A 7,660-nucleotide genomic window follows, 5' to 3' on the forward strand; every position below is an offset into this window, starting at 1 on the left:
ATCCTTCAAAGCAAGTAACGAGGAGTCTAAAACGTTGTTTTAAATTAACGTGAAAGACCAAATGCTAACAAAATCTAACCAATGCATACATAACAACAGGCCTAGGTACAGCCCATTATAATTGGTATGGATAGGCTTGTTGATTTATAACACAGCATTTTTTTATCACTTTCTATAAGTGGCTAAATTACAAATTAGAATTGACGATGTTTGTTTTAAAATAGTTTTTGGGGTTCAATAAAAGCGATGATTAATTATATAAGCTCTCTAGGGTTTATTCAAGCATTGAACTGTTTTTGTATGGTAATTATGATCTATTTGAATGACACAGCTTTGCAAGCAAACAACATAATGCGCGCTAGCACTGTTTCGCACTATTTCGTTCAATAGTTTGAACAGCGTATTGTCGCGTGCTGATTGGCAAACAAAGTAGTACTTTGAAATTTTAACAAACACTTCAATTTAATTCCACAATTTAGTATCAGTACAATTGCGTATGATATGTCTATAGGGTGATTTAAGTTTATCGATAGAACTCTGAACTGAAAGATAGATTTTAAATTGTTTCGATTTTTCCCCGGAACAAATTTCGCGCATGGACAAATACAGTGAACACCGTAAATCCGACCTTGCCCTCCACGAGGGAGTTATTTTTGGAAGTTAATTCGAACTTTTCTCTTTGCTAATTTTGTAAGAATTTCAGGCGTGAATGTATTTGTTGATTGTATGGGAACCTGACAACAGTCGGTAGATTCTATAACAGCATCGTTATTTGACATGTAATCAGAAACTGAGGAACCGGGGGTCCGAGACGGGTGAAACTGATAGCGTTTGAAGTGAGTGATCTTGCGACGGAGCACAGGTTCGTTACAAATGTCTGAAATGTTTATGTGTGCTGTGACTCTTATCAGTAGGTCTGTAACATATGTGTCAGTAAGTCTATAGAATATGTGTATTCAGACATTTGTAATGAACCCCTGTTGATCAGTGCAGTGTAACAGACGATATTTCTGATAAATTGCATGAGCGTTAAAATTGTTTCCATTGCCGGCATTGGTGATTTCAACCGATGTGCATTTTGTACGATATTGCAGACCTTGGTCTTGTTTTCGTTGTAATAAAAGTGTTTTTTATTTTATTTTTTATTCTGCACATAAATTTACAATGACATTGTCAAATCTCACAATGCCCNCGTCACGTCAATCAGGGAGTGGACAATTACACACAATATAACATCAGATTGCTTAGAAATCAATCAAAGTGTTTACTTCTTGTGAAAAAGAAACTATATATATATTAGCGATGGGTGTAAACATAAATTGAAAAGTCATTAATTTATGGGGGTTTTCCTCCTCATCGATTTTAAACATACATGACGAACAAAACATGTGCAACGCTACATTAGAAAGAAGAATATTAAATAGATCATGTATGTGTGGACTTCATCCGAGTGCCAATTTATCAATATCTATAACGATATCCTGGGATTAGTATCACCGTCCAGTGCTCAGGGGATATCTGTATAGTGTCGAATCACCCGTACACACCACAACTCGTCAGCTTGGTTTGACATTGACCTTAGTGGTTAATTACATATATCTAATGCTAATGTAGAATGTATAAAATTAATAACTTCGTGAATAAAGTAGTCTTCTGTGACTTCGCTGACCACATTTAAGCTGTTCTTTTAAGGTAATCTGTAATAGGTTTTGGATTAGAAAAATCTCCAAAATGATAAGAGCAAAATGTAATATTATAAAGTGATACGTAAACAGTTATAAAAGGCAACAAAGGCATTGTACTTGAATTTCACGGTTGTCCTGACAAGGCATTGACAGCACTTTGATTGTTTTAATCTTTTGGCATGTATGTAAAACCTTTTTTTGTATATTCATGCATTGTTTCCATAGCAATAAATGAACCTAATCAAAGCCTTTACAGGCACACAACCAACACACTCACCAACCAAAAGAAAACCGAAAGAATCCTTTATTTCATTCATCCTAAATGTTCGGAAATATTGAAACACTTATAGTTGGACATATGTACTGCACCTAATTTACCATTCGACTACAGACGTATGAATGTTACCGATGATACTGAATGGATATTGTATGACGAAATATTCCGGCAATCAAATTTAATGTTTTTTGATATCGAGTGAATAATAGTGATACTGTCTAATTGGTCATATGTATATGGTCCGGAATAGCAAACATACTCTTAGTGATGCTAGCAAGTTTCGATCGAACTCATCTACAGCTTATAGTAATGCATTTTCTTAATAACATCTATTTGTCCATAGGGACACATACTATTTTTTCCATTTACAGAGAATTGAAAAGGATATAGGTTCGGGCGCTGTTGCTACAGGGAATAGCCAGGGTGTGTCGTAGCCATTATGAACTAAAGACAATATAGCAATTCCGTACGAGTGGACGCTTTAGGCCTGACCATTCCCCGGAATACGTCGCCTGCTGATGGTACAGATATCATTGCCCAACCTTTTTCATTGTTAGCCAGGCATAAACTGTAGATAAAAATCAACAGCTTTCGGAGATTGTCTGCGTAATTACAATAAATAGTTATAATTATTTGTGGCATAAGTGATAAGTCTGAATTACTGATGATATTGACATTAACTTCCATATTGCTTTCGATAACGACATAAAGTTCCTGTTAGGTTCATTACCGTTACTCGTGATAGTACGTTTTATTCTCCCGTTAAACGCGTTTCAAATACAAAGGTACAGACAAACGAACTTTCTATTAAGTACAATTTGATGTAAGGAATCCCTCAAAGGCAGTCTAGATTCTTTTATCAAATAGAACTGTTACTTATATTTAAATATCACCAGATTTGTAAAATATATACATGTATTTTGCAGATTTCATAAAAAGTTGACTTTTATGGAGACACAGAAACCGCCAGACGTTAGTCTTTTTAGTTTGCTCTGTTATGCTCTCTAAAGGTAACTAAACGAGATGAATCTGCAGTGACGGTATGGCAATGATACGTTTGACATTATTCCAACGATATATCAAATCAATAAGATAAGAACTATGAATATAATGCGCCTAGTACAATGTACATAAGTAGTGTTTGGAGAGGAGTTATCGGTATGAAGTGTATTTTAGCAGGTACCTTATTTTGACATGTATTTCCTTTACAAAAGCATTTTTCTTCCGATAGCCTTTAAGCTTAGTCTGCTGCAATAAGGATATTTTAGTAAATATATATTTAGAGAGAGAGGATATTTAATGGTGTCTTCAGTAGAAACAAATATATTCCACGAGTGTGGCTAATATTTTGATTTTTTTCAAGAGTGGAAAAAAAATAGCCAAACGAGTGAAATATATAACATATTACTAAAGACACCATTAAATTTTCTATTCATTACATTTTTAAATAATATAACATGAAAATTGTATTGCATTAGAAAAATGCGGAAATCAGAAGCGTAATACATTGTAATTAGCGCCATGTTCTAATGACGTCACGCTTGACAACAAGGCTGCACGCCATTTAGAATAGGATTCACGGCAACGCAATTCCGACGTTTTCTGTTATTTTCATGTATGATTGCTTATAAAAATGTTATTAATTGCATATTTATGTAAATACTTAAATGTGTGTACCAAACATTTACCGTAACGACCACTTATTCTAACGTCGCTTCATTTGAATCTGAACAAAAAAAACGTTGCCTTTGAATCCAGCGAATAGAAGATACCGTTATGATTTGTCAATACCAAAAAGTGATATTTTTACACTGTGAAAGTATGACTTTTGATATTTGTCACAGTGTGAAAGATATCAGTTTTATCAAATTGATACGATCCGATATTTTATTGGTAAAAATGTAATAATTAGATATTATTATATGACCATTTTGATATCACACCCCATATCAGCCCGAGAGTCCTGATATCAGCCAGAGGGACGAAGGCCCGAGGGCTGATATCAGGACTCGAGTTTTATCAAATTGATAGGATCCGATATTTTACTGGTAAAAATGTAATGAATATATATAAGCTTATGCTCAGCTTGAGAAGGACTCGCAACATTTTCAAAATGAATTACATTAAGTCCATGTTGTTAACGAATCTATATCAATTCCTACCGATATTAAATTCACCCCTGCTGCAGTCAAAATATACATGTACGTCCATCTGATATCTGATCAGTTTTAAGTCAGGTGAATAAAAGTTCACCTTAAAAAGAGGGCGAAATTACATGAGTTCGACATATATTGCGTTTTGGGTATCGTCAACGAAGTAGAAAACGCTTATCCTTTCGAAACACTTTGCCATATTTTCCTTCAATTTTGTCTGTGGTTTCCGTGTATTTTTGTTTTATGTTGCACTTATTTCATCAATTCTGAGTTCGGATAACGACTTTGTTTACACGTTAGCCTTCTACTGATATTTTTTAAACAGCTTCGGAAATACACTAAATTATATTTATTTGCACTTTGTTTTAACTGTGAAAGTCATTCAAAGATAATTGATGCTGCCTTGGAGATGTGCCCTAAAAAAGAGTTGCAACATTCCGTGATCAAACTGGTCCTGGGGGTGCGATTGGAAGTAAGACATGTTCATTTTGTAAATACGTCGATAAGGACAGATCCATATATCACATGAAGCAATTGTTTTATGTCTTAAATTTGTAGCCTGTTTTAAAGGAACAGATTTAGTACAGCCGACTTTGACATGAACATTGTATATAAGTACCTACTTGTTCTATAATTACATGCCAGTGAAATAAGTTTGAAAGCTTAACAAACTCGATTTTATATTTGAATTTGATACAGGTATTGATAAACGAAAGTCACGTTTGATAATATTTTAGTTTGTACAAGAAATAATTTAATTTTGAACTGCTGACTTCCTTGAATTGACAATAAAAATCGAGTTGAATTTACATATGCATTGATGTCGAAAAGAGACGTTGTGACTTCTGTAAAATTATAAAAAGTTTGATTTTACTATCTTATTTTTTTATATATATAATATATTACAAAGATGATGCAAAGTAAGGCTAAATACAAAACATATCATAATATAATTATTATATTGCATTTCTTGGACTCTCATATCCGCAACTTAAAAAAAAAGAGGCAAATAATGAATAAGGGACCGACGATAATAATTAACTGAGATGGGCTACTTCATGTACAAACAGTTCATAACAAGAGCAAGTCGCTTTGTCACAGTGCACAAAACACTAATCAATCAATCGTTATTAAGAGTGAGAAGCTAGATTAAGGTGTTGAAAATGAGTAATTGAAAACGTTAGAATAAATATTTATGATAAGAATCATGTTTACATACAATACAGAAAATTGGTTCCTTTAAACATTGCATTTTTTATATTATCGAACACTCGAGCTGAATACACTGGTCTCTAATGCTGCTGAGAAACAGGGCCCTTTAAATATTTTGTGTAATTGAACAATCGTGATAGACCGGGACAAAATTAAGTTAAACTACACTCAGTGCCCGGCGCTAGTTTCAATAGGAGAAATTGATAACTGTTGGCATTATTTTGACGTATGAACAGCCTAATTGATAATACCGGTGCTATCGATTACAAATGGCGATGGTAAAGAGACAAGGGTATCCTCGGGCAAAACGGTTGATCTGGGATCAGCACGTACCGGCTCTCTCTCTGTGGCATGTTAAAGCTAAACAACACACTATCTACATGCTACGAATTGAGCGTTAATATATATCGCTTGCTAGTAAGTCTATAGCATTTCTTTAATATATAGTCCAAGAAACTCGACAGGGCTTTAATCAAAACTTCTGCTTTACCGTATACTGTGTTATAGTGGCACGCAGTAGATTTAGCATGCGTATATATACAGTTTACGTATACTGGCGGGGTAACCTGTTTGTATGTGGACGATGCACGCACGAACAAGTGTCCACATTTATCGGATACCATAAATGCAATATTTGAGGAGGTAAAACGTCTAGCATAATATAGCATTGATTGAAGGACAATCAGAGGGAGGTTTTTTTCTCGTGCAGAAATTGTTCTGGACTATAAACTATTGAACTAAGTACGACATGTACTGAAGAAAAAAATCCTGTTTTGGAAAAAAAAACTGAACTTTTTAAACCAATCTGTTTTATAATTGGTGAACATTTCCAGAGAAGTAAGCAACACCAGAAGACTTTGTTATTCTAATTGTGAGAAAATGGAAGAAAAGCTGGAGACGTTCTGCAATAAAACTCTGGATGATTTGGAAAATTGCACAAAGCGGTATTCAAGAATGGTTACTGTGATGAACGGGACCCAGGAGGCTCATTCCGGACCGGAAGCTGTGATCGTTCCACTGTGTTTTGGCGTTGTTTTCGTCATCGGCATCATAGGTAATTTATTTCTTTTATACTATGTCCTACGCAAAAGGCGTTTGAATACGCCTCACAATTGCTACGTGGTAAATTTGGCGGCAGGGGACATCGTCATGATCACAGTAGCTCTGCCCTTTATTTCAACAATTTACACTACTGTTGAATGGCCTTTTGGAGAGACAATATGTAAACTAAGTGAATTTGTACAAACTCTTTGTACAGGTGTCACTATATTTTCAATAACGGCACTAAGTATTGAACGTTACCTTATATTGTCAGTAGCTGAGCCATCGGGGAGAAATAAAAAGACTCTGATAGTCATTATTTTGATTTGGATATTTGCTTTGATATTGGCCATACCAGACTTGGTGTCAGCTAACATTGTCATAGGGGAGCCTGGATCACTGGAGTTCTGCTTTCTGTATCGTCCTACCTGGTCCGAACTCTATGCGCAGACTCTAACTATTGTTAAGCTCCTGTTCCTGTTCGTTCTACCGCTACTTATTCTGACGCCATTCTATATCATGATTGTTTTGACACTATTGAAAACTGACCGCAATGGACATTCGATAAACAGCAATGGAGCCATTCCTCTCAATTCAGAATCAAACGTTAGTCAAGATTATGGACAAAAAATGGCCAGACATAGAAAGATAGTAGCTATTCTTGTCATGTTTCTTGTAGCTATGTTTGTACTTTGCTGGTTACCAAGACATATTTTTTTGATATGGTTCCATTTCGTGCCAGGACAATTTAGTCACTTTTGGAATGTTTTTAAAATTACAGGATTTTGTTTAATGTTCGCCAACTCCGGTATCAATCCGTTGGCATTTTTGCTTTTCGACTCTGGTTTCCGCCATTTTGTTTCATCATGTGACTGGTGTAAATCGACTTCCTATCGACCGGAAGTGTTTGAAGATTGCACCAGTGGTGCCAAACAAACCATTGTGCTAACAACAATGGCGCATGACCGCAAAAATAGCTGTGAGGTTTAAACAATGTACATTCGATTTTTCTTAAATATATTTCAACTAATTTAAAACATTCATGTCAGTAGTTTTTGGTCATTTAATTATTTAATGAAAAGTCACTATATAAATATATCGTTTTGGAATTTACAAACATATTTTTCTGTCATGGAAGGTTCCTAATATTTTTCTATAGTAATGGATTAAAGTAACACAATTCAAATTTCTAATTTGTAATGAACAAAATTACAAAAGGTGTATTTAATTCAAACTTATATTTGATACATAAGGACTCGTTGTATATTTTTTCTTATGTTTGAAGTAAATGT

At 34.6% G+C, this 7,660-nt stretch overlaps 1 protein-coding gene across 1 annotated transcript; it reads left to right on the forward strand.

Annotated features, from left to right (window-relative positions):
• Nucleotides 1-6,206: 6,206 nt before the first annotated feature.
• Nucleotides 6,207-7,411, forward strand: LOC110460662 (neuropeptide CCHamide-1 receptor-like). Its single transcript, XM_021513701.1, has one exon. The coding sequence runs from the start codon at nt 6,207-6,209 to the stop codon at nt 7,356-7,358; it is 1,152 nt and encodes a 383-aa protein (XP_021369376.1). The 3' UTR covers nt 7,359-7,411.
• The last annotated feature ends 249 nt before the right edge of the window (nt 7,412-7,660 follow it).

Source organism: Mizuhopecten yessoensis, unplaced genomic scaffold, assembly GCF_002113885.1.
Source record: "Mizuhopecten yessoensis strain PY_sf001 unplaced genomic scaffold, ASM211388v2 scaffold10447, whole genome shotgun sequence".
NCBI classification, from domain to species: Eukaryota; Metazoa; Mollusca; class Bivalvia; order Pectinida; family Pectinidae; genus Mizuhopecten; species Mizuhopecten yessoensis.